Consider the following 25,843-nt stretch of genomic DNA (forward strand, 5'->3'; position numbering starts at 1 on the left):
GTGACACTCGAGTGCCGAACCATCGTCCTAAAAAAAACGAGCCAAAAACGGTTATTTCAAATGCAATTTAGCTTCGGCATCCACTCACCCATCACTGATGGTGCTGCTGTCGTGACAGTTCGTTTGCCTCTTCTCAGTATGCGTGTTTTTATTTTGGCAAAGTTGAGCGAGAACACGTGCAAGGCAGCAAATGAAAACACAATTTTTGATGGGATTCTGGAGTGCTTCGGAGAACGATACATGCTAACAGAATTGCGGGAAAGATTGGGACAGTATCGGCCAAGGCCAAATGAGCGGATGACTAGAGAGGACTTTTGCCCCAATAATAATCCGGTATTTTTATATACATTCAAGTTGGCGTTGTCGTGCTAACTTGTCGCATGTGCAAATTTTTAGCTTATCAAAAAGAGAACTTGATTTTATACCAACTTGCATCATTAACTCAAAATTGGTAAGAAATCCGAAAAATCAGATTGCTTTTCAAAATTTTGCTTATAATCGCTGTTCTGGATGTTATGCGTTTTGACGTAGACTACGTCTTACTCGAAGGTACTGGGGTGCCATTCCAAAAAACATACATACTGCGTCATCCGTCAAACGCTTATATCTTCCTTCCCTCTAATCGAATCGACACGATTTATGTTCCATTCGATTCGAAAATTATTCAGCAATTTGCTATCAAATTTTCATTGTTGGCAAAATAGTTTTACTATTGAAACAATTCAATGTTTTAAAATGTTTTCAAAATGCACAGATTGTGCAAGCAAAATGAGCGCCTCCCACTCACAGACGGGAATGTCAAGTACCTATTTTGAGGGGAAAATCACCCGAGCAACGCGATGTCGGTCGCGAAAAAGGAGGGGAAGTAGCAGGCCGAAAACATATATAAGAAAGTGCGCCAGTTTTCAGACCAACATTCACGTCTCAGACGTCGGACCGGCCAGACCAGCAGCAGCAGAGCAGAGAGGCCAGAACAGCAGCAGCAGCAGAAAAGGACCAGAGCAGCAGGAGAGAGAGGGACCAGAGCTACAATAGAAGCGCGCATCGTCTTCTCGTCAGCCAGTTGCCTCTCGATGGCCGGACCGTTTGGAGCTTCTGAGGATCGAAACTTTCCGGAGTTGCCCTCACTCCCCTTCTCTCGTCCCACCCGGGATGAGTCGGTGAAATGCCTTTCAGGAACAAATGTTGGTCTTCAGGGGTGACGGATTGCACAGCTTTCTGAGGCTGCTCTCGCCCCCAATCCCTCTCCCTCCCCCTCATTCTGCTACCAAACATTCATTCGGTTCGCGAAAAAATCGTTTTTCATTCTTCTCTTTCCTTCCTTTATTCTATGTTGTTGTTTGAATAAGGCTTTCTAGTCAAAGATTTACCAACCTATTCAAAGTATGTTTACATGGAGTTATCTAAGCCCGATTTCACGCACATAAGCACGCCATTTGTTTTGCTGGAGGGTACAAAATTTAACCTCAATCTTTTTCGTGTACGTGCACGCAATACATGCGCACGTAGATAACTCTATTGCAGCTGCGGTTTTGTTCGCATTAGATTTGCCATCTCTTTCTAGTAAAAGTCAACTCAATCGGAATTCAATTCGAATCGTATACGAATTCCGTTTCAACAACCGGTACGTACACGGTCCGATTGAGTTTACTGGCCTAAGCATGTGTAAGTTCTGTTTTGTCGGGGGGTCCATCTCCCATTCACGATCTTATTCCGTTAATGTATTTCAAGTATCTAGCTAATTCTTCAAAAATTAAGATATGGAAAACTTTATGTCCATATATCAAAACTTTACGTAGTCTACGCCATTCCGGTTATGTCTGTGACATAACTACAGTAGTTGTTCGGTAACTGGGCGCTGTTTAACTGGGCTACTTTTTAACTGCGCGCTCGATAACAGGACAGTAGCCCAGTTAAAAAGCAGACAAACGTCAAAAAAACCAAAACAAACCGAAATGACCGAGGAGTTAATGGTAGCAAAAATCATTTTCAATAAATAAAAAAAAATCAGACATTTATTTAATTTCAAGTCAAAATTAAAAAAATAAAAAGAGCAAGCATTGTAAATTAATTTCAGTAACTTTTATCACTGACGAACTGACGTGCCACCAGGAACAAATTTCTTGATCATTTCTGACCGCATTCTTCTTTTCTTTTTTCCTACTTTTCTCTTCTTGAGTGAATGTCAAAATTCGAGTTTGACATTCAGCCACTGCAGCTGTTCCTGTGCTGCGAAACATGTAGGGACAACAAGTGAAAAGGGCTGATATAAACTCTGACAAATCATGAAAGGAAATACAATAATCAATCAATTTTTTTATTTAACGTTGGATAATTTGTGAAATGAATACTTTTACCTGAGGATGTTGGAAAAATAAAATAGATTAATAATGATCTTCGCCCTTTTCACATGTTGCGTCAGAAAGCTTCTCTGCTCCGTAGCTGCGCATCTATCAAACCGTGTTTTTGACAATCACTGATCGCTGAGGGTGAATGAGAAGGAAGATGGGAATGTGCGGTCAAGTTTGAACTCTTGGTGGCACGTCAGTTCGTCAGTGCTATTATTTTGATATTTCATCAGGAAAATATGATGCATCGGTGGTCCCCTCGTATTTTTTCGTTCATCCCAGTTAGCGAGCAGCATTCGGTGACTGGGCTACGTTCTCAGCCCAGTTACCGAACAAGTACTGTACTTCGACTTTTTGTTTTTTCAGCTATCCAGATATTTAAGCGAAGATGGCGTTCGAATGGTAAACGCCCGAAATGTCAAAATCACGCAGTGGTACCAACATTACGAAAAAAGTGTGCCATGGCATGACAGCCATACTTTTTTTCTAATGTTGGTGCTACTGCGCGATTTTGACAATTCGGGCGTTCACAATTCGAACGCCATTTTCGCTTAAAAACCTAGATTCCTCACGAGGTGGCGCCACCACCAAGTTCTTCCCACCATTTCAATTTGGCAGGTTTGGCAGCCTTGCCGCGCAAATAAAGTTCAAAACACGCGATGTTTTTCTGGTCTCTCTCTCCCCTCCTTCTCAACGGTTGTCAAGCACGCGCCAACTTTGGGCGATGTTTTTATTTTTTCCAGTGCAAAAAAGTCGGGTTATGCCTTCGAAGCGGCAAATTGCGTGAAAAAATCGGATTTTCCGCGAGTTTTTCGTCATTTTTGTGTGGTTAACTGAATTCTTCCACGAACATGTCCGCAACAGAAGCCGAGGATGCTGCACCCGATGAGGAGCGGTGAGTTTTTCGGGGGGCGTTTGGAGGTTGGTTTGATTTTTTTAGATTGGTTTCTTCTAGGGAAGAGGAAGATGATCCGGATTCCGGTTCGGAAGGGGGTCCGCCCACGAACGATGAATGCGACTCCGTCACGGAGGTTGCGCCGAGGGGTTTTTCGCCCAAGACCGGCATGAAGCGTCCTGCCTATGATGATCTGGACGATCCGGAGGTGGGCGGAACGATGGAACCGCAGAAGAAGCTGTGCCGGTTTTACTTCCTGGACGAGTGTTCCCGCGCGGACCAGTGCTACTTCATGCATGCGGATTTCCCCTGCAAGTTTTACTACTTTGGCTACGAGTGCCGGGATGGCAAGCAGTGCCGGCTGCGCCACGGCAAGGCCCTGGACGACGAAATGAAGCGGATTCTGTGGCGTCACGTGACGACGGCTCAGGCCAATCTGATGCAACGCTTTCCGTGCTTTCCGAGTGCGCTGCTGAGGAAGAACTTTGAGGATCGGCACCAGGAGCTGCTTCAGATGGAGCAGGAAGGGTTGCTGGACGAAGATTTGGGCGCGGAACTGAGCGAATCGATTTCGGACACGCTGCTGGGGGAGGTCATCAAGACCGTTGCCATAAACAAGATGATTGACGAGAAGCTGGGTGATTTGGGGGAGTTGACCGGGGTTATTTCGGCCGAGCAGATCGCCACGCTGGCCAAGACGGGAATCAAGACGAAGGACCAGCTGTTCCAGCTCGGGGCCAGTTCGATGATGGAGCTGGGATTTGACTACGACACGATCATCAACATTGGAAACTTCAAAGAGTCCCACCGGAAGCAGTCGATGTACGAGGAGGACAAAGAGCTCTTCGAGGAAGTTCCGTCCAACCTGGACGTGTTCTCCGCCGAGTTGGATCTGTCGCAACCCGTGCCTCCGTTGGCCGTTCCGGCGCTCAGTGACCAGGAGTTGCTGAGCATTCTGAACGAAGAGCAAGATGCGGCGACGACGGCTGAAACAGCAGCAGCGAAGGAAGTTACCCCGCAGGAGAGTCACAACACGAGTCTCGCAACCACGCTCGAGGGAAGCTTCACGACGGATTTCTCCGACAGCAGCGGGGAGAAGGGACAGAACGGGACAACAGGTGGGTGCTTACATGTTTTGTTAGTTTTTTGTTGTTGAATAATCCAAATTCAGAATTGTAAGGCACTGGATATGCATTTCCCACTAACGGACGTAAGAGTTAAGTACCTAAAAGTAACATCAAGTTCTGCGATAGCCTTGAATGTTACTCCATCACTATGATGGTACTGTAATTCGTTAATGAATCTTTCATTTTTGAGTATCTTTATTAAGTTGAGTATCGTCAATTATCCTTCAAAGTTATTTTACGACAGCATCCTCTACGTCTGCTCCAGTGATGGTTTTAAGGTTCGGATCAATGTTACTGATTATGGGCTCTTGCGTAGTGTTGTAATACACGTAGTTGGAATACATAAGAGTTCAGTTAATTTGAGGGAAATTTACCATCATCAAACTGCACTGGTAGACGTTGTTAAAAAGTTTAGGTTAAAATATCCCAAATTTTACTCTCCACATAACCATCAGGCACGGCTTGTCGACAATATATTTTGTGTGTTCTAATAACTTTACAAAATGTATTTTCGTCAATCAGCATCTTTTCTAAAGGTCTGGATGATCTCCGTTTCCGTTTACAAATTCTTCCGATAGTATCACATCACTTCAGAGACACCTATAATGGCGAAAACCGCTTGCTTCATTTTGCCCTTGTCCAAAGGAATGCGCTGCTTTAAGCCGTTTTTGGGTTTGTATGTTTAATCGAGATTTCGGGTGTCCATCTTGTGGAGAGATAAGTGCTTATTATTTTCTCGGCATCATCAGTCGATCGCGAGCAGCTTTTCGCGCGGTTGATAAGCATGATTTTGATTTTTTTCGGTTTGGTCTCTTTAGATATATAGTTTTTGATAAAAATTGACTAAATTTTGTAAGGCAAGTCATATTGCTTGATTAAGTCCTCCTATATGATCGAAAGGCATGTCCAATAACCCCCTTTGAAACTCAAACATTGTCGGAGATGCAGTCAGTTGGGGGTCTCTAGCACTCATGTATCGGACTTACTCTGGTCGTAACCGGCGCCGGTATTGATCGACAGGGGCCTTTGAGAAGTTGCGAAACGAGGAAAGATACCTAGCTTCCACTCATCTTCCACGGCTCGTGAATGTAACTTTTGGAGGTCCTGGTCAATAACGGAGTAGCAACTGCGTGTGGGCACTTATGCTTATGCTTCACACGCGGTTTAAGGAAAGATGTATGAAAGTGATTTAGAATTTGTAAATCCAAGATGGCGGCCACAATGCTGGTGATCAAAAATTGAAAAAATGCATTTTGTGATTTAATGATATATATATATTTTTAAGTTTGGCTAACATGGTGTCGCAGAACTCAAATTTGATGTTAAAAGCAAGAAAATTAAACAAATATGAAAAAAAATATTTGTATGTGATTCGATTATCCGAAGGTCCACTCTAACCTTCGGATAAACGAACTTCGGATAATAAAGTCTGGACTTTACTTAATTTTTTGACTCTTTACATCAAAACTTAAAGCTCTTTACTTTTCTTCTCTAACTCCTTCACAACTCTTACTCTTCAGTGTTTACTCATTGATATGCTCCTTTTTATCAATTTGTAAATGTCCTTTGCCTTCTACTAATCCTTCTTCACTTTGATTACACCTTTACTTCCTTTTTCTCCTTCGCTCCTCTTGATAATTTATTTCTTTTCAACTTTTATTCATTCTCCCCTTCTATTCTGCTTCGTCTCCTACTCTTTGAACTCGCCCTACTCCTTTGCTTCTCTTTCTTCACTTGTTTCTACCGTTTCTACTTATTCCTTTTCGGTTTTTTACTCATTTATGCTTTTATCTTTTTCTTATTAAATTCACATATGATTATTCTTTTTTGTTACTCTTTTTACTCCTACTCGTGATTTCTCCGTTACTTATATTCGCTCTTCACCTCTTATTTTTAATCTTTTTTCTTAAATTACTCGTTAACTCATTTTTGTTTTGTTATTTACTCCTCATTGTTTACTCTTTTATGCTCCTTTTACTCCTTTATTCCTCTAAATACTTTTCTTACTTCCTATTTCCTTCTTTTCACTATTTAACTTGTCTTTTGAACCTTTACTACCTTGATCCTTTACCTTTTGCTGATCCTCTTGCTTGCTTTTTTTCTTTTTTTCTGTTAGGTACTCCTTTTCTTCTTTTACACCTTTATTCATTTTTCAGGGTGGCCACTCAAGTCGGGAAATCGGGAAAGTCGGGAAAAAGTCGGGAATTCGCCAAAATCCGCAAAAAATCGGGAAAAAGTCGGGAATTTATGATTTTCTTGTCAAAAAGTCGGGAAATGTCGGGAATTCTAGGCATACTTGTTTGAAAATTATTTTTCAACTCTTGAATAATTTTGTTTTTTTTTTTACAATTTTACAATTGAATACACTGAATTCTGCTTTACAGTATAGAAAAATTACCTACTATAAATGCAGCTTGATTTGCCGTTTTCGGAAAACTTAAATATCGAATAAAATCCAAAATTGAAAAATAATCCAAGAAATTTTGAGATTATTGCAAAATTGTTTAAAAAAAATTTCTTTTCAAACATTTTGCTTAAAATAAGTGGGAAAATACAAATCATATCAAACTGAATTTTCATTGATAAAAATTAAAAAAGAGTTAAATAGTGGCCACTAGATAAATAAACATTGATTAAAAAAATCAATTTAAAAAATTACCAAATTAAAAAAGGGAAATTGGCAAAAACATTTTTTATGAATTCCTTGGCAGTTTTCTTAAGCCTCTGAAAGAATAATAACAGCAATTATGTTTAAATCGTTCTTTGATTTAAAATGATGATGAAATTTAAAAAAAATAGGAATGAAATTTTAAGTTCAGTTGTCTTTAACTTTTTGTCATTTCCACTTGAAACGAAGTATCAAAAAGTATACGTTTGCAAATTTAAAAAATAAAATAGAAGTTATAAGTATTGTTGATCTTTCGAGTATATTTCAAAGACTAATTGTTTGTGTTTCTACTCTGAATCATGATTATGAATTTAAATTTTTGAAGTACCTATTTTTTTATTTGTTGTTCAGTTTCTATATTTACAAAAATTGCCTATAGTTGGATTTTTTTAAATTCTCATAGAAAGTGTTATGTTTGAAATAATTCTTTAGATAAGAAATGCCTATTATTCGAGCATTCTGGAAAAGTCGGAAATTTGAAAATAGGCTTTGAGTGGTTACCCTGCATTTTGGACTTACTCTTTTCTTCTTTGCTCGTCTTACTCCTTTTACTTGTTCACTCCTTATACTCATCTTACTTCTTTTCTTGTATAACTGATTATTTGCATCTATATCCCTCTATTATCCCTTTACGATCCTATTTTTATATTATCCTTTTATTCTTTACTCTTTGCTAAATTTCATCTTCAATTTGTTACTGTCCTTTGATGAGAACTCTAAAATAAATAATAACGAGGAGTAAAATAAGATAAGAGGTAAAATAAAAAGTAAAGCAAAGGTGAAAAAAAAATTAAAAAGAAGTAAATGGAGTTAAGAAGCAACGAAAAGAGGAGCAAAGAAGGAAGGGGAAAAATAGTAAAAGAAGTAAAAACGGTAAAATAAATGGAGGAATAAATAAGTAAGAGTAGTTAAGAAGCAATGGGGAAGTTTAGTAAAAAATCGAATATTAGTAAAAAATGAAAAGTAAAGGAGTAAAAAAAGAGAAGCAAACAATAAAATATCAAACGAAAAACGAATCAAGGAAAACATAAAGACTAAAAAAAAAGTAAAGAGTGAAAAGGGATAAAAGGAGACTAGAAAAGAGAAAACGAATATAAGTAGTAAAGAAGTTAAAAAGGAAAGAGTACATAAAATTGAAGTAAAATAAGAAAAGAAGTAAATGAAAAAAGGGGAGTAGAGTAAAGCAGTAAACAATAAGTTAGATGAGTTATAGATCAATGGGAGCAAATAAATAATGGAAATAGGAGAGAAAAAAAGGTAAAAGGGGGAAATAAGTTGAAGGAGAAAATAAGTAAAGATCAAGGGGAGCAAAGGAGGACAAGGATTTATTATTTATTTTAACTTTATGCTCTTCAACTAAATTTTTTTGGCATTCAAAGTTTGAATATGAACAATTTCAAACACTTTTGAAATGCTTTTTATCGCTCCTTGCAAATCAAGCAAAACAATGTAAATGGGCCAATGTGGATTTGTAAACAAGCAGGCTGTCCTGCTCATGTCAGTGGATGTTTACATTTGACATGAGAAGGACAGCCTGTTTATTTACAAATCCACATTGGCCCATTTACATTGTTTTGCTTGAAATGTTCTTTACGTCCTTTTCAAAACTAATCCGAGAAAACTCTTCTCCCCAGACCGTTCGAAAGCGACCAGACTTGAAGCAAGCGACGTGAGCTCCGACGGCGAGGACAAGCTGCAGTTTGTGCTGTTTGCCGCCGTCCAGGAGCAGGAAAACGACCCCCGGGCGCGGGAATCCACCGCCCGAACGGTGGAGCAAATGTGCAAGCTGGACTCGCTGGTCCAGGACGCCCATCCGGAGCTGAGCATTTCGTTCGGAAGTGACAGCGAAAGCAGCCAGAGTGGCTTCCGGTTGCCGTTCAAGTCGCTCATCGACAAGTACACACCGGCGAGGGAGATTGACGCTGGGCGTGGACAGATTGTCGGGTATCGACTAATTCCGATCGATGTGCCGAAGCCGAACTTTGAAGCGCTGCGGCAGTCGTTTGTGACGGAACCGACGTTCAGTTTGGACCCGCGGCTGCAGCTGATGTTTAACATTGGTCCGACGGAGGTGAGGCCGACGCCAGTGGTTGCGAATGGTGGAGGGGTGGCGGCGTTGAAGATCCGCGATCCAAGGTTGAAGAAGGCCATCGAAGTGGCCACGGCCAACGGGGCAAAATCTGACGAAGAAGCAACTTTGACGTGAATTTCTCAAAAGCATTTTCAGACACGAAACCAAAAAGAAGCGGTTGCTGACTAAATTAATAAGCTTATTTTCATTATTTAACTAAACACTCTCTCTCTCTCGCACTTAATACATATACTGTCGTAAGTCATAACTTAACACAATCACGAGTTTCCTTCACGCCCCCACATCGATCTTCCCGAACACGTCCATAATGTGGGCAAAGTTGTCAAAGTTTGGCCGGCGCGGGGCCGGTTCCGGCGGCAGGTACGGCTCGAACTCGATGCTGCACTTGGCGATGGGCCGCAGAAAGTCGGCCAGCTCGGGCTCCGGGTCGCGCTTCTCCTTGGCCACGAACTTGCTGCGCAACGGTCGCTTCCGGGCGGGAATGAGGACGGAATCGTTCACGTTGACCGGCACCAGACCCTTGAACACGTTGTCGTCGTGCTGGAAGTTGAGCTTGCGGGTGATCTGCAAATTACTAAGTTTAATTTCAAGAAAGAAATCAAAATTTAATCGCCCAAACCTGATTCCGCACAAATTTCTGACTCTTTGGCGTTAGTTCACCGATGCTGGCGGGGGCTTTGACCTTTGCACCCTGAACCTTCTCGATCTGCTTTTGAACGTTGAGGGCGGTGTGCAGCTCCGGCTGTTTGAACTTGCTGGAATGGGCCGGAGCAGGTCGAGTAGTCGAAACGAGGCTGGTCCGCTTGAGGATGGATTTGGTTTGCTTTGGCGGTTGGGCAACGTTGGCTTGTTGCTGTTGTTGGTTGGTTCCGGCCGATGGTTTGAGGACGCGGGCGTTGCTGGTCGCGAGTGGGATGTCAACGTCACGAAGGAATGCCTTGCGGTACTTGCACTTGGGTTTTTCGGCCATCGTGAAAGGAACTGAACACTGAATTCAAATTTTTGTAACGATTTTGCGCCAACGAACTGCGAGCGATGTAAACAAGTTTGCCGGTGTTTTGTGCAAACTGTCAAAACTGCAAAATTATTAGTGACGAGGGGTCGCACGACGGTTGGTTAGAAAAGTTGTGCGATGTATTTTATGTAATTGAAGCGAGCTAGCTGCTGTCACCTAGCGGTGAATAGATAAACAAATAGCAAGCTGATAAAAATGGATGCGGGACATTTCGTCGAATGAACATTTGACAGAAAATGAATTATTGTGAAAAATAGATAAGAACGTAGTAAGAAAATACTATACCAATTATTTTCGTAAGTTTTTTTTTAATTCTTTCAAACAGCAGCAGTTTCAAAGTAGGATAAAAAAAAGTTTTTCCCTAGGTGTTAAAAAAAATTCAATTTTTTGCATTTTTTTAAACCGGTACAGTTTTTTGAAATTTTCAAAAAATTCTAAAGTTCCATACATTTTGTTTTTGAAATTTGTATGGAAATGTTATTAAGAAGCCATTACACTACCGCAAACAAACTCGCACTTTTTCGTGTTTGACAGTTTGCCAAACTCGCAAGTTTGTTTGCGGCAAACTCGCAAACAAGGCAAATTGTATGCAGGCTGACGTTTGTACAAACAAATCCAAGCAGACAAATTGGCAAACTGTCAGAAAGTGCGAGTTTGTTTGTTTGTTTGCCGTAGTGTAATAACTACTTTACAAGGGGGTCTAAAAATCCATTTTTTTGCGTTACGTAATAAATGAACGCTCCCTCAATGAGCACAATCCTTGGGGGGTGACACTTCGGTGCTGCTGGGTCTGGAAGCTCCAGCTCGGAGCCAGCACCGTTCTGGAACTTTGGTTGTTTTAGGCTGAATTTGTTCAACCCATTTTAACGTTCTACCTTTTGCCGTACGTACATTAATAAATAAACAAAACACAAATTTGCCGTTCTCCATCCGAAAATTTTTGGAGCTAATTCCGCCGCATTTTTATTAAGTCGGCCACCACCGGGGGCATCCAAACAATGGCATCGTTAGATTGTCCACGGGATCGAATAACTTTGTCCGTATTCTGTCCACGAACGCCCGGGAGCTAAACCTTCAGCCAATGTAGCCTTGCTCAAGCACAACAGTTCTATCACCAGAAGCGGAAAATTTGATCAGGAATTTGTAGACGAACGAGAGGCCGGAAGCCTTCATCCGATTGCCACACAATGTATCACAATCCCAGTCAACTAAATCGGAATTCTGAAACGGAATTTAATTGAGTTGACTAAGATAGATTGGAAATCTGACAGCCCTATCAAAACTATATTAGTGCTTGGAAGATATCAATTGGGTACTAAAGCCCTATGTAAATTTTTATGTACAACGGTAAAAATACGATCAAAAACCATTTTTGATCACTTTTTTTCATTTTAATGCAAAAAATAATAATGACAAGACAATGATCCCCTTGGAACGAGCTGTCAAGTAGGAAATTTTCTGTCAAGAAGGACCGCGAGGTTATTTTTCAAAAATGATTTAAAAATCCATTTTAAACTCTTTGTGGTCGTACAAGAGGTCATTGTACTCAGACAATGACCCAATTGAGTAAGGGACCATCCATAAACCACGTGGACTTTTAAGGGCTCGATCTTGAGCCAAATCGACTCGAGGCTCGAGCAGGCTTGCCACAAATACAGATTTTTCAGCACAGGCCCGAAACACTAACGATTTTTTTTTACAGTTAAACTAAATTTGAGCAGTTTTTGTTAAATTGGCCAAAAAGATAAACATTGTTAGCATCTTTTTCTTCAAACAAACACTTTGACAGCTCTGTGTGCGGCACTCAGTGTGGAACTACACCCTTACCAAAAATCATGATTTTTTGAGTTCCAAATCCCACTTTTCATACGATTTTTTGAGTTACTACAGGTACTACAACCATAAAAATGGTTATATGGGTTGAACTCAAAAAATCGTATGAAAAGTGGGATTTGGAACTCAAAAAATCATGATTTTTGGTAAGGGTGTAGCCATCAAACGAACGTACCATTTGTCAAATTTTACACAGATCTGCGTTATCTGGACTTAGCGTGATATCTGTTTAGCCAAACATCCCATTCGGCGAAATGACCTTCGACCAAATGTCCAATTTCGATGAATATATTGGATTTCTGGCAACCCTGCTCACCACGTGTTTTGATTTTCATTATTTTGGTTGATTCTGAAAATTTCCGTAAACTTTTAACTATTGCTGTAAAAATTCTTGTAAAAAAATGGAAAACTTTGAGAAAACAACGGAAGAAACTATTAACGATGTTGTAAGTACTCAAATTACTTGTAATTCTTGCAATAGTTCCACTAAATGACTAAACTCCACTCAGGACTACGGCATCCTGCGTTCCGTGGCCAAGCTCCAGTCGCACATCGGCGACCTGGAGCGCAGCGTGTACCACCCGCTGGTGACACTCTTCACGGACGGTGCCCTGCACGCGGAGTTGGCCGCGTACGTAAAGTACATCCGCGAGCTGCCGGATAACGACTTTGGTGGCGCAGGTGGCGCGGTCGAACCGGATTGGGAGGACCAGGAGTTGGATTACGAGATTCGGGAGCTGCAGCTGTTTATCCAGAACGCGAAGGACGCCGTGCGGGAGCTGGTGGGGGAGGATGTGAGGAAAAGGAATCCAGATGCATCGGGTCTTCGGATGTTGATTTTGGTTTGCTTGCAGGGGCCGGAAGGAGTTCGGGATGTGGACGAAATTCACCGCAAGACAAGCGAAACCAAAGAGGAGTACAGGAAGACGGTCGAGGAGAAGCGGGAACTGCTGGCCTCGATCGCAGAGCGGAAGAAGGAGGCCAAGCAGCGACGGCACGACCTGGAGATGGTCAAGGAAGGACTCAAGTAAAAACTAAACTGTGAACCGACTCTATTCTACTCTACCCTATCTCCTTTTTCCCTTTTCTAGAGCACAACTGGAGGAATCTACCTCGACCAACAAGAAGCTCCAGCAGGAATCGACCAAGCTGCAGCGCGAGCTGGACCTGCTAAAATCACGGCTAGCCCGGAAGAAGGGTTCCCCCGCTCCTCGTCGCCACAACTGGACCTCGCTGTATCCTTCAGAGGAGAAGTAACTTGAGCCCAAGTTTGAACCTTTTTATTTAACTTTGACTAGCAGCTGTAAAACTGAACTCTAATTAAAAGCTCCAAAACACGAATTGGACGATGACAAGATTGAAATCTGTTTCCCTTTCCCGAGAAATCAACATCCGCCTAAAGCAAAAAGGGTCAACCCAGGGGGGGAAGGTTCTATTTGTGTTTGGCATGACTTCCGTCTTTTGCGGCCACAATCGGTCACACCGGTTCGAGTTCTAAAACCGAGACTAGCGAGTCCTCGACGACGATGACGTCAATGCGAGCAATAACGCTTGCTCATCTGTTTCTGAACGAGAGAACCCGGATTGGGGCCACACCAGGAGTGGGTGTGGGACCATCGTGTGGAATGGGTGTTGTGACGTAACTAGACGGTTGAAAAGTGGGAGGTTTGGGGAGGACGTTGCGACGTGACTGTCGGGCCTCGGGATCGGTGAACGGAAGGTGCGATTTCAGGAAAGATGAGAATTATGATGGAGGTGAGATGATATAGGCGCGTATTTTGTTTGATTTGTTAAATTTCTTGAAAATGAAAACGAACTGACTTTCTAATGAATGACTTTTTCCTTAGGTTTCCACTTATACTCTTAGGAGAACACATATTTTTATCACTGGACAAACTTTAAATTACCATCATGTTTTGTGTAACAATGTTGCTATTTATAGTCAGTTTTAATGTACTTAGACCTAAAAAATAAACTTTTTATGCACCTCAAAATTCCTAGAACAATTACATTTTTCACCCAAATATAATTGAAAAAATATATTTTGACGTAGACTACGTCTTATGGCCTATCTACAATCACTTAGCTTAGAAAATTTCACTTAGCTTAGGAATTTGAATCAATGGAAATAAAGCCGAGCTTCTACAATGGAAAAGTAATCAAATTAGAAACTGACGTATGGTTTGAAAAATTTCAAAATCTACGGTAAGTTGACGTTTCAATATCAAAGGTAAACAAACAACTGCATAGCAACGTATATCAGCCCAGCAAAATTTCTAAGTTGATTGTGGATGACGGCCGTAAGTTGCGTACTTTACTTAGATGTTCTAAGCTAAGTTATTGTAGATAGGCCATTACTCGAAGGTACTGGGGTGCCATTACAAAAAACCAGCAGGCCCAGAAATAACTTGTATGATTTCAAACGCTTATAGGGTAAATGATCCTATTTTGGACCTACTATGCAAAGCTTCATCATATTTCGCCTTGTTCTCGGGAACGGTTTAACTCTCGGTTTAACTTATTTTGCTCATTCCAGGACTATTTTGTAGCCTAATTTATGCTTAACAAAGTGTACTATTGAGAATTGAAAATAATTCAATCATTTTATTATCATAAGCATTTCAAGTAAAACATTTTTTGAATGCTTTTTAGACTTATCGAATGTATTTTGGAGCCATCGCTGGATCTATTTTGGACCCACACTTTGATTGGTTGAAATTTTGACAACTCGAATTGCGGCGTGCGGCGACGACACGAACACATTAAAAACTCGGATTGATAATCCAAAGGGCCTATCCAAGTGTTTTGAATCAGAAAATATTCATTTCAGATAAAAATATATTTAATTCTGGAAACTTATTTCATTAAACATTGGTGAAATACTCACATGTTTGTTTTTTTTAAGGAATCGGTTCAATTTAAACCCAATTTAGATTTTTAGCTTTTTTTTCATCAAATTTGCTGATTCTTTCTACAGAAACAAATTGTTTTCCAAATGTACCTTTCCAACCATAGTTATATAACATTGCAACAGTATGATAGAAATTGCCATGTTGCGCATATCCAAAAATAATGTTTATTTGCATCAAATATGTTTAAACAAGTTGGAAAAAGTCCTCGGAAGTGTCTCATTTGTTATTGAGGATCGGAAAAAATAAACATAAATACAAAAATCATACAAAATCATACGTTTTGGTTTTAGTTTACAAATTCATATTTTAAAACAGAGTCATTGCTGATTTTTTATCAATTAATTTTATCTTCAACCATATATGAAAATATTGTTTGGAAGTCACAAAATATATGTTCTTACAAACTTTGACAAGGACGGGTATTTAAACTCGTGAAAAAACTAGTTTAAAAAATAAAAAGCCAGCAGTTAAACAAAAAAAAAAGCAAAAATAGGAACATAATTTTCGCATTTTTTCAAGGTTTTGTATTTTTTTTATTTGGATAGAACAGTTCTCTACGAAATTGGTCTTTTTTAAGAATTTAAATTTTTGTATTTTTTTAATCCGACTGAAACTTTTTTGGTTCCTTCGGTATGCCCAAAGAAGTCATTTTGCATTAGTTTATCCATATAATTTTCCATACAAATTTGGCAGCTGTCCATACAAAAATGATGTATGAAAATTCAAATATCTGTATCTTTTGAAGGAATTTTTTAATCGATTTGGTGTCTTCGGCAAAGTTGTAGGTATGATACACGGTAAAAAAATTGGTGATTTTTTATTTAAGTTTTTGTCACTAAAACTTGATTTGCAAAAAAATGAATTTTTGAATCAATACCGATTTTTTCAAAAAATCGAAATACTGGTCGCAAAAAAAAATCAACTTAATTTTTCGATGTAAAATCAAATTTGCAATCAAATGTACCGTAAACCGGGGTGACTTTGATAGGATATCGATTTGTTTTTAGAATATTTTCCAACAGGTAAGGTTTTTCTCAAGATTATTATTTTTAAAACATGTACTGGGGTAGACCACACAAAGTCCATGCACTATTTCGGAAAACAAGATTTTTCCATAATGTTTAGAAAAATAGTTACGTTAAAAATTCTTAGTTATAATTCCGGGGTGACTTTGATAGTCATAGTTTTTCTTGTTAAAATCATATTTAAGATGTTCAAACTTTATTTGTACGCTAAATGTACCATCACTAAAGTAGTTGATATAGTTTTAAGAAAAAAAAATCAATGTTTATATTTAGTTAACTAAGTGTAAATAAATAAATAAATTTTAGATAGAATTGTTAAAAAGTCGAAATTTTGCCTGAAATTTGTTAAAACTAGTTTTGTTTGTAAAATTATCGATTTATATTGCATTTTATACTGAATTCGAAGCACGAATCACAAGTTTTCACATTTTACATGAAATTTGTTCAACAGAAATTGCTTTTTAATTTAGAGATTTTTTTTTAAATTGTGTTTTAAAAACACATATTATTTATTATTTATAAACTTTTTTAACCTTCTCCTAGTGGAAAATTGTCCAAAGAATCCGAAAATGCATTCCGTTTTCCGATTAAAAATCATGTTCATTGAGAAAATCAAGACACTTTGAGAAGTTTAAAATAATGACTTTCATCAACATTTTCTTAACTATAGTTAACTAACTTTTTAAATTTGTCAAAATTTTATGAAAAGTTCTTCATACTTTGAACACTTCTCTACCACGGTCAGTACCCACTGAGAATTTTGGCTCGAGCCTCGACTCGATTCAGGCTCGATCTCGAGCCAGATCGACTCGAAGCTCGAGCCAAAATTCTCAGTGGGTACGTTTCTAAACCATTCCTTACGTATTTTAATTGTACTCTTCATTTTGCGAAAAATTTGCAAACCTATCAAAGTCACCCCGTTTTACGGTACTTTAGTGAAATTTTGATAAAGTGCACCGTTTTCAAGTTACAGCCATTCTCAGGTAACTTTTTTTTTGGAAATAGTCACAGTTATTCATTTTTTTTTAAATTGGTGCCCATGTTTGCCCACTTTTGAAAAAAATATTTTTGAAAAGCTGAGAAAATTCTCTATAGGGGAAATATACCTGTTCCTGTTGCCACCTTGTCTTCAAACCATGTAAAATTTTTTTGAAATAGGTAGCTTAACAACTTAAAGCGCTTTAAAAGGTCCCTAGTAGAAGTTATGGCTTGGTTGACACCCTGTAGGTGTGTCACCCTGCATGTCAATAAATTTAAATTAAAGCCACATTCATATACAACAACTTTTCCTAAGACACAATTTTGCTGGGTTGCTTCCTTATTACGTTAAAAATTAAGATTTTGAAATATCTACCGAAGTACAGGCAGTGTTGGCACGAAATATAATTTTTAGCACATATTTTGAAATGCCTCTTTTAAAAACTCTGTATCTTTTTCCAGAAGCAAGATAGAACCATACTTTCTTCGGGAAAGTTTTAGAGGACATTCAGTACATCTACGGTGTTAGTTTTTAAAATTAGTGAAAAATGAAAATTATAAAAATCAAAATGTAAAAAAGAGGGGTTTCCCATACCAATTTGAATCTCTTTGCGCTCTCAAATTTTTGGGGGTTGTTTGGGGGCCCAAATGGAACCGGAAAATGCCTTTTCTGATTGAATTAGTCTATTTTGAAATTTTCCCATAGTACTTCAAGCCACCCTAATAAATAGTCCTCAAAGTTGTATGGAAAAACTAATGATGCAAAATGGCGTCTTTTGACATTGAGAATGTGTGGACAAAGTTTCTTCCAAATTTAAAAAATAAAAATCTAAAAAAAATCTACATTCTAGAGAATTAATCACAAGCAAATCAGGAACTGCAAACAGCTAACAAACCCTACTAGGAGATTGAATTCCAACAATTTTATCGTTCATTCGTCCGTTGTCCTCCGCTGTTTGCGTCGTGTTTCCTATCTTGACTTCTCTGTGATGGCAGATTTGTCCCCAACCAGAGCATGTTTCCTCCCCAAATAGCACTCAATAGAACGCTAGAAGAGATAGAGATAGAGGGTGGTAGAGGGAGAGAGCATAAAAAGCTTAGGCAAACTTTGGTACACAATTGAGAGAAGAACACCGCACACGCCATGGCGGAAGGCAATTATTATTGAAATTGAATGTACCTAAAATGTTTTTTCGTGGAAAGGTAGCTAAGGGGGTCCCTTTTCGATATCTGTGACCTAGAAAATATTTCACCTAGGGATTTTCGATTTTTTGTCATTTTCAGTTTTTTAACTATATAAATGGAGGCGCACGGTACTTTTGGTTACTTTGCGGTTGCACAGCACCTCCCTAATCCTTTTAATTGCAATGGATACTGATCAAAGGGGTCGTCCATGAAATGTTTCACAATATAAGGTACAACAAGTGCATTATTTATATAAAACATTTGAAAAAATCAGGCCTAAATAAATAAAATTGTTCGCTCTACGGCATTGCCTTGACGTTGTCGATTGCGAGATTCCTACTCAAAACTAGGTGTCCGAAGGCTTAATTGTTGAGGCAATTGCAAACCTCTTTTTACACCTTAGTTTCCATCCACCCCGGGATTCGAACTGACGACCTTTAGATTGTGAGTCCAACTGCCTACAAGCGACTCCACCGAGACAGGACCCAGGGAGACGACTCCTACACCTGGACTGAGCTAACGACATAACCTTTAGGTTATACCGGGACCAACATTTACTTCCCCGTCCGACGGAAGGCGTGATCAGACAAATCTCGTCTCGAAATATGCCACCGGGACCAACTGGGATCGAACCCAGGCCGACTGGGTGAGAGGCAACCACGCTTAGCCCTACACCACGGTTGTAAAATATTTACATAAAGTAATTCGATGTTTAATAAACGTAACTCATAAATCAAACATGATAAAAGGCATTAAGAAACATAGTTGTTAATTATAGATATTATATACTTAAATCATTAGTAATTACTTACTTGAATCATCAATCGTGATTTCAACAATAACAAAAATTAAAAACATATCCTATAAAAATGATAAGCTGTTAAATTGAACTCAGAATTATAAAATAAATAAAAATGTACAAAAAAAATAAGATTAGGGTACAAAACGTGTCGTACTTTTAAGGGGGCGTAGTCAGCGTGACAATGTGTGGCAGGGGTTATTTTTGCTGATTTTAGTCTGCCATACTTGATGGATGACGCCTCATACTAAAAATAATGTTATTGTCTTTGTTAAATAAATAAGGGGGATGAGGAGGGGGTTGTAAGGGTGGGTGGGGCCTTAAATATTGTGAAATATTTCATGGACGACCCCTTTGATCAGTATCCATTGCAATTAAAAGGATTAGGGAGGTGCTGTGCAACCGCAAAGTAACCAAAAGTACCGTGCGCCTCCATTTATACAGTTAAAAAACTGAAAATGACAAAAAATCGAAAATCCCTAGGTGAAATATTTTCTAGGTCACAGATATCGAAAAGGGACCCCCTTAGCTACCTTTCCACGAAAAAACATTTTAGGTACATTCAATTTCAATAATAATTGCCTTCCGCCATGGCGTGCCGCAGCATCAGAAGGGGGTGGGTGGTAAGAAGTGAGGGAAATTTTCAGGAGGAAAACGAACAGGGAATGTTGATTTTAATTTGGGTTTCGATGACGTCATTGGGTTCGTTCTAAAAAGGATTTTGGGGATTCTTAACATTTTCTTTGAAACTGTTGTAACTGTTGTTAAATCTGATTTGTTTTTAAATTTAAAAGTTCCTTGTTAAACAAGAATTCAAACCCCAATTTCCCCTATCGTTCACGCAAAACTGTTGCTGAAGAGGACGCACTGAATTGAACTTCCGTTTCACAAAGAAACACAAAAGAAGCTCCACCAATAAGGGGGCAACGTAAAATTTATTGCCAAAGACGCGCGAACGACACCACGATGGCGGCGAAGGCAGAAAGCTTTTGTGTCCCCAACTTTATAGACGAGATTTGAGCTGCGGGTGTTTGATAATGGGGAGGATGGAGGATGAAATAGAACAAATTTTATGTTGAAAACGACTGCGAATGCCCTCTGGCACTAAGTACACAAAATGAAATCCTGGCGCGCGCACATACACGCATGCACACATACAGTCTTGCGACTTTTTGACGAAAAAAAGTCTTAAAGATGAAGAAAAGGACGCCAAGATTATGTACCTTCTAGGGGGATCGCTTTCCTCGACAAAAAAGGATAACGGAAACGGAAACGGGAGGTTGCTCTCCCCTTCTGCGAGATGACATAAAAGAGTTTATTGTGATGAAGAAAGTCTCTCCAAGTTAAATGGCGCAGGGATTTGTCAGAACAAAAGTGCAATGAACTGAATAGAAGCTTGTGAATAGTAAAGCTTTTAATCGCAATTGACTAGATAGAATTAGTTGAGCAAGAAACTTATGGTGAAAAAAGATTGTTAATACTGGTGTTGAAATTTTCAACTATTTTTTTATCCACAAAGGCTCGAAAAATGTTGGAACGATCCATATAAAGTTTTTTTTTGCAATTCCGTCGTGAAACTACTTACTTTTCGTGTCATTCTTGAACGACGAAACAGCCTTCTTTTCTGCACCAAAAATAACAGAATCGAATAGCAACACTTTGCAAAATAAATGCTGAAAAGTTCTACTTTTCAGCACTGAAATAGGTGCTGAAAAGTTGAACTTTTCAGCACTTGTTTTGAATAGTAATACTTTTCAAATTTTTTTTGATTTAAACGATTTATTGACAAAATACATGAAAATTGGACTTCGGAATTGCAAAAAATGTTGTATGGAACTCGTTGCAAAACTTGATTTTTTCAGCACTCGTCGTATTTATCCAACTCGGTGAACCTCGTTGGATAAATGTACGACTCGTGCTGAAAAAAACCGCTTTTTGCAACTTGTTGCATAAACTACTATTTTAACCTTGGATATTGAAGTGTTAAATAATCATGAAACCAACAATTTTCATTTTGCTAGTTGACTTTTGCTTATTTTGGGAATTCTGATATTTCGGCAGGATAATTTTCATTTTTGCTGTTATAGTGACAATATCTGAAGCATGAGGAAACAGCAAGTATTTTTGAAAGTTTCAGCTAGATTTTACAGTGGATTGGCTTGTCGCGTAAATCATAAAAATCCTAAGAATTGGGCTTTTTATACAAATTTATATAGAATATTTAAATTCAATAATCAATACGCAAAATGTGGCCTAAACCAACACAGTTAGAAAGTCATGTAAACTCTTTTTTTTTTGACAATCTTCGCTGTCTCAATATTCCTCTTTAGTTTGATGAATTCTTCGCTGCCCATGTTCCCATGATTTTTGATAAAGTGCACCGTTTTTAAGTAATATGTATGTATGTATGTATGTAAGATCCCCATACCCGCAGGCAACTTGGTCCTGGAACACATGTGAGCGCTAGGTGAACAATTCGATCATCTTTTACTCCGTAATCTGTACACCCACGTGCATAAGTTTTTTTGCACGAATTTTAGTGCTACAAATACCGGCGCATAGATCAAAATGGTATCCCTCTACCCTCCCCAAGCGCCAGAAATTTGTAGCGGGTGTAGGGACACTTCGCATAGACGCCCTTGCTCCCATCACGTCACTGAGGGTATGGAGCGACGAGAAATTAATAAGCATGCCCCCTCAGTCGAACCTTCATTAGAGAAGCAGGCAATCCACAACTCACAGCGAACGACCAAGGGAACACCCTACTGCGTATATAGTAAAGTGGCGTAGTTGTCTTTATTGAAATGTATGAATGTTAGAATAGATGAAAGAGTTATTTGAAAATAATAATGGAAAGCTCTCACCAAAAACACGAAATCTTCAAAAACAACTCCAATCGTCTCGGGTGAAGACTCGCAAGACATATCCCGTGTTACACTTGAATCTTCATTTTACTTGAGTTCTTGTCTTGAATCGGCCTTGATCAGCAGAACTTTCGACAGTACTGGTACCGCACGATATACAGCAAGCACGACTTTAGAGTGGCAGGACGAAGATCACCACCCAAACCTTCTTAAGTAATTCTTGATTGACGCTGTTGTCGGCAAGGATCAGCCATCAAATACATCCCCGATGCCGTCCTGGCAGGAACTGGACTCACAGGAACGCTTGAATGGATGGCCACATCGCGAATGTTGTCTTGGTTTTCTTGTTCTCTTGTCGTGGAATCGAATTTTTCATGTTTCATGAAAATAGCTTCCAATTCACTCCCACTGTAAATGTCTTGCACCCGAATAGTAACGAGAACTTTGTATTTCAACTTATTAAACACACATTTTGAAGAAAGTTTTAAAATTATCGGAAGGATGAAAATGACAGCAAACAAAAAACGCGTCCGACCACAGGCACAGATTGCTTCGATCCATAAAGTGCACCGTTTTTAAGTAATAGTCACTTTAAGGTTATAATTTTAAGACATTTTAGCATTTTTCTTTTTTTTTAATACTTTATGAAGGAAAGCCACCATCACATATACTCGACGAAATCTAGTCTGCAACCAGTTAAGATCACCATGCAAATGCGAATGCGAAAGCCACCCTATAGAAGTTTATGCAACAAGTTGCAAAAAGAGGATTTTTTCAGCACGAGTCGTACATTTATCCAACGAGGTTCACCGAGATGTTTTTTCAATATTTTAAAATCAGGCATAACTTTTGAAAAGATAATTTTCCTTAATTTTATTTTAGACCAAATTTACAAAATTCTTAGTTTTTCAAAAAGATTTTTTTCAGGTTTGAAGTGTTTGAAAAAAAAAACGCAAATTTCCGAAAACTGTTTTTGCATATGGGACATTTATGTGAACATGGGCAGTATAGTGACTATAACTCTAAAACGGTTCACTTTACCAAAAAATCGGAGAAGTTCTTTTCGATTGCAATTTGATCTAGATTTTATCAGCGATGGAAGAATCATCATTAAAAGAAAATCTTTTGACGATCATCAAGAGAAAAAATCGGAACCGAAAATGGCCTTCTCTTCTCGGGCACGAAAGATCAGTGGAAAGAAACTCAAAAAATCATCATCTTGATTATTCGGCGGAACATCTATTTCTCTACTACACTTGCAGGTGTAATGTCACACGTTGAAAAATGACCTGCCACTTTTTATAGATGTGCAATGTGTGTAAACAAAACGAAATAATTAAATTTAAGTGGTGCTAACAAGGTGATTCACATCAAATCTTCAGCTGATTGATTTTCTTCGAGAAGTTCGGGAGCGATTTTCTTTTGCGTGTTTCGCCTGATCTCTCCTTCGCGGGTGAAGAAAGTTTGCAAGCGAAAAAGATTTGTTTGCGATTATTTCTTCCCTGGATTATATAAATATGTATTTGTTTGAAATTATTTGACATTTTCGAGTATTTTTAAATCAGTTTATTTTAAAAATGTTTTTTTACGGAATCAGATTTTGCACCATTCAGCACCGTGGCTCAAAAGTCCCCTAAAACAAATAAAAAAATAAAAAAAGGATTTAAGGAACTCAACTTTGAGTGATAAAAAGTTCTATGAAAAAATCTGAATTGTTTTTATGTGTATCTATTTTCCCGAAAAGCCTCAATTATTTATATACATAGCTACAACTATGCTGAACATACCAAATGAAAATACATAATTGTATGACCAGCCCCTAAAAATTGGAGACTTTTATGAAAAAACTAATGATGCAAAATTGCTTCTTCTGAAATAGAGAAAGCATGGACAAAGTTTCATCCAAATCAAAAAATACAAATTTGAAAACTAGATAACTACTCATATGGGTCATTTATGCGAACAGGGGTAGTTCAGTCCCTTCTAGCAACACAAGCGCAACCAGCCCGAGAAAAGTTGTATATTAAAGCGGCCAGGCCTACTGCGCTGAATTAACCGCAGAGAGGATTCTGTGAACGGATTACATTAATACTACCCAGTAAGATAAGGGGCTCCTGGCCGGTACCTTGCTAACCTCGGGGATGGGAAGGTATGTTAGTAAACACCTATCTATAATGCGCAGATATCTCTACATCACCTAGTGTGTAGGGAAGTTTTGGACTCAATCTTAGTAAATTGAATGTTTGTTTTATTTTACCCCATCACCACCACCACCACCACCAAAAACAATACCATTACCGCAATGAACCATGCTAGTTTTGAACACGAATACAGTACAAAACGAACACGACAAAAAAACAACAACCACTGCATGCGAACACAAAAAACACAACACGAAAAAACACTAGGCAACCGCGTGCCTGCACCACTGGGACTGTCCAGAACATGGGACTTTTTCTCAAAACCTCGCTCCACAAGCTGAATATTGTTCCTTGAGCTATTTTAGGACTCTGGGCCAAATATGAGCAAAATCGGTCAACATTTACCCATTGATACTCGAAGGTGAAGTTTGTATGGGAAAAATTTAAAAAATGTATGGAAAATCCAACTTTCTTACGGTTTGGTCTCCACGGCGCGCTACTTCCATCCAAATGTTCCCAAAAGTGAGATTCTCATTGAAAATTTAATGCTCTACAACTTTGTAGAACATACCAAAGCTGTAAAACTTGATCCTGAAAAGTTATTAGCGATTTAAAAAAGTCATTTTTGTATGAAAAACATTTTTTTCATCAACTTTAGGCTCGGGTATCAATGGGTTAATCTCAACCAATTTCGCTCAAAATTTACACAGATGCTTAAAATAACCCAAAAAACTGTTTTCCGCTTGTGGAGCAGGGGGTCATTTTTTCTGGGCACCCTACTGTACAGTCATCCATCATATTCGAAACAGTTTACAGATCGACCAACGTTCAAAAATTCATAGATAATCGATAATTGAACATAATGATTTGCTTTTACCTTCATGTGAAAGCTTTTCTTCCGATCTTTCGATTGATGTATAGACCAGCTGTACATTTTTACGTTTTATATCGAGTTTTTAAAGAAAAACATTGACCCTTGAAATCCACAAATTAGGAACACTTTTTTCTTACGATGTAAACAAACTTTTCTTTCTCTCCAGGAGTACATATTTTTTACAAAATAATGACTCCACACTCTGAAACCAATAAAAATCATGCTTAGTAATGTTTTATGAATGGTCTGATAACTTTTTTGTGAAAATATCAGTTAAATTCAGGTGTTCCACAATTGTGCTGCTCTGGATAAAATAGTCGTGAAATGAAGTTTTTTGTTCACGAATGAAATAGCAAGAGAAAGTCCAAATAAAGGTCCTAAAAATAAAAGGGTCGAGAGAAAAGCTGCATTTGGCATGCTATTGACAAATTACCACGAAAGTGTTCCGAATTTGTGGGTGTTCCGAATATGTGGGATGACTGTACTCAGGATCAGTGCTGAAAATGTCAGGGGTCCTGAATCGAAAATCGTTCTTTTCATCCGAACAGTAAACAAACTCCTCATTCTATCCCATAAAGCGGACTCCCTCATCCCTTAACACTTTATAGCGCGGTCGTGCTTCATGTGGACGTGTTTGGTCAAATTGCTCAAAGAGAAGTGTTTTGTGTACAACATTCTTTTTTGTTCTATCTCATGAAGCGAACCGTAAAACAAGAATGACCATGTGCGGTCGTCCTCGTCCTGCTCTGAAAGTGTCCTTGTACTCTTGTTTGGCGGGTTCAAGCTTAAAGCTTCCTCTCGCCGAAGGGGTCGCCAGAGACGCATAAATACCAATTTCGCGCCCCGCGTTCTCCTTTCGGAACTAGGAAGGGTGAGAAAATGGCCGTGGCCTTTGTTTTGGGGTTGATTATTTTTTGTTTTGTTTGTTTTCAGTTTCGGGGAGGTCGCGAATTTGCTCGACGTGGAAGTAAAGCGGTCCTTTTATTTAAATTTTATGACGACGCGGTCTGGTTGTACTAAATATGATGGGGGGAAGATATGAAAGTGGGGAGGGAGATATCTTGGCAAAGCCGAGACAATGGTGAAC

General features: G+C 38.8%; 3 protein-coding genes across 3 annotated transcripts; 2 read left to right on the forward strand and 1 right to left on the reverse strand.

The window, feature by feature from the left end:
* Window positions 1-3,199: 3,199 nt before the first annotated feature.
* LOC6047193 lies at window positions 3,200-9,299 on the forward strand. The gene is made up of 3 exons (XM_038250770.1): window positions 3,200-3,243; window positions 3,304-4,361; window positions 8,673-9,299. Exons 1-3 carry the CDS (start codon window positions 3,200-3,202, stop codon window positions 9,242-9,244), a joined length of 1,674 nt encoding a protein of 557 aa, XP_038106698.1. The 3' UTR covers window positions 9,245-9,299.
* A 49-nt stretch (window positions 9,300-9,348) lies between these two features.
* LOC6047194 lies at window positions 9,349-10,167 on the reverse strand. Its single transcript, XM_001864246.2, has 2 exons — window positions 9,750-10,167; window positions 9,349-9,694 (listed from the first exon to the last, which is right to left on the reverse strand). Exons 1-2 carry the CDS (start codon window positions 10,098-10,100, stop codon window positions 9,401-9,403), a joined length of 645 nt encoding a protein of 214 aa, XP_001864281.2. The 5' UTR covers window positions 10,101-10,167; the 3' UTR covers window positions 9,349-9,400.
* A 2,212-nt stretch (window positions 10,168-12,379) lies between these two features.
* On the forward strand, window positions 12,380-13,235 carry LOC119766306. The gene is made up of 4 exons (XM_038250772.1): window positions 12,380-12,424; window positions 12,488-12,772; window positions 12,833-13,005; window positions 13,070-13,235. The coding sequence occupies exons 1-4, from the start codon at window positions 12,380-12,382 to the stop codon at window positions 13,233-13,235; spliced, it is 669 nt and encodes a 222-aa protein (XP_038106700.1).
* Window positions 13,236-25,843: the final 12,608 nt, after the last annotated feature.

Source organism: Culex quinquefasciatus, chromosome 2 (assembly GCF_015732765.1).
Source record: "Culex quinquefasciatus strain JHB chromosome 2, VPISU_Cqui_1.0_pri_paternal, whole genome shotgun sequence".
Lineage (NCBI taxonomy): Eukaryota > Metazoa > Arthropoda > Insecta > Diptera > Culicidae > Culex > Culex quinquefasciatus.